The sequence below is a fragment of the Cariama cristata genome, unplaced genomic scaffold (assembly GCF_000690535.1).
Source record: "Cariama cristata isolate BGI_N322 unplaced genomic scaffold, ASM69053v1 scaffold1226, whole genome shotgun sequence".
In the NCBI taxonomy this organism is placed as follows: Eukaryota; Metazoa; Chordata; class Aves; order Cariamiformes; family Cariamidae; genus Cariama; species Cariama cristata.
Window position 1 is genome coordinate 116,611 of NW_009622519.1, and position 1,892 is coordinate 118,502.

The 1,892-nt window shown below is 37.4% G+C and overlaps 1 protein-coding gene across 2 annotated transcripts in view; it reads left to right on the forward strand.

Annotated features, from left to right (window-relative positions):
* NR3C2 (nuclear receptor subfamily 3, group C, member 2) overlaps positions 1-1,892 on the forward strand; it is a 204,759-nt gene that overhangs the window by 114,496 nt on the left and 88,371 nt on the right. For both annotated transcript variants that reach the window (XM_009702349.1, XM_009702350.1), the window contains exon 2: positions 405-544. In XM_009702349.1, coding sequence (XP_009700651.1) covers positions 405-544 — 140 coding nt within the window. The remainder of the gene's footprint in view (positions 1-404; positions 545-1,892) is intronic.

The window sequence follows — 1,892 nt, forward strand, 5'->3', positions numbered from 1 at the left end:
TATCACAAGTATTCCTTAACTGTAAAAGGTTGGGGAAAAAAAAAAAAAACAAGCAGAAAGAAAATTTATAGCTATCAGGTGCCAGAGTGGTTGGTTGGTTGGTTTGTTGTTTATTTTCAGTTTTAGTCATCTGCTACCAATAAATTCTGCTGCCCTTGTGGTAACTTCTCACATTAACATTGATATATTATGGATATTTTAAAACAGACAATAAAAATATTGCACTGACTAATTAAAGCAATTCATGTATTCAACCAGGCACTGCCAGAAAAAGTTGTGGTTTCCTAATTGTTAGGTGCCTTGAGCAATATACCTGTTATAAATTCTTAATTGAACTTTGCATTATGACCAGTGTGATTTGAAATATTCATAGCTGTTTTGTTTTGTTTGTTTGTTTACTTCAGCTCTTCATTGAGAAGTGTATCAACTGGATCTTCAAGACCTTCCAAAGTGTGTTTGGTGTGCGGAGACGAGGCATCTGGATGTCATTATGGGGTGGTTACATGTGGCAGCTGTAAAGTTTTCTTCAAGAGAGCAGTAGAAGGTAAGAAAACACAGAACAAAAAACATCAACAAAAAAGACAAAATACGTGTGGGTTGGGGTTTTTTTTTAATAGAAATACATACACACACACGTATGTTTTCCTATGTGTTTTCTGCCATTGATAAAATTCTGTAGTGTTAATCTGGAAAAAAAAAAAGTTGAACGAACTCCAATTACATGTGGTATAATTTATGTACAATATGCCAGGGTGTTTCACAGCGTACACCTTCTAAAGGATGTGTTGTGTTACTTCATGTCCCTGCTGAGTCAGGCTGCTTCTCCACCTCTCCAAGTGGATTTTTGTAATTTTTAATGGACAGAGATACAATTGATGTAAACGTACTCCTGCTCCTCGTGTACTAGAGGATGAATATGGTTGTCTCATCATGCTTTGGCTGCCTTTTATGACAGTACAATTCACTCAGGTCAGTTACCTCCCTGTGGGTACCTCCAGGGCTTTCGACTCAGTAGTGCATCTGCTTCGTCGTTCAGCAAAAGAGAAGAGGCTCTACAGTACTGTGGTAGATTGGTGAGGAAGCAGGAATTGGTGCAGGATCATGGTGCTTTTCTTAGAGATTGTGTTCTTCATTAGGGACTAGGACTTTCATGAGGATTACATTTTGATAGTTTTATTATCACGGGAGTGTTTTGCTGACATCTCCCGGTTTTATGTTACTTATGGTATAGCTAGTCTTTCCTGGGCATCTTAATAGAAAGAAGTTAGGATCACTCGGGGTGCTACAGGACTTCCGATAAGTGTTGCCTCTCCGTGACTTGTGTTGTTAGGGTCAAAGAAAATGTTTGACCTTTACAGACTTTTTGTAAGCAACTTCTTCAAGTGATAAAAATGAAGTTTTTAATACCTGATAAAGAGTAAGAGTTCATGGCATACAAAGGACATAAATACTGTATAAGTTTTTTGAAGTCTTTGCTGATGAGTAGATGTTCTTACAACCACTGATGAAGCAGGCGATACCTACTTACTGATTTATTTTCATGAAGAAAAACCTAGAAGGAAGAAAATAGACTCTTAATATGGTGGCTAGCTTGTGTACTGAGAAGAGTGAGGCTGTGTGTGATGTGATTAATTTCTTCTGTGATCATTAAATGTACTGCTGATGGCAGTAAGGATTTAGCTCTGTTAAATAGAGCTGGAGGATTGTGCTTCATTGAAGTCAAGACCTCATGTAATATCTCTCTATCAATCTATTTATCTAGCTATTGTCAAAAGTGTCAATCTAATTGAAATGAACTTCCCAAAGGTATAAGGAGACAGAAAAGGTTCCCCCTTTCTGAAATAATTTTCTCTTACTGTTGTGCAAGAGCTAACCTTCATGCCTTCATTCGC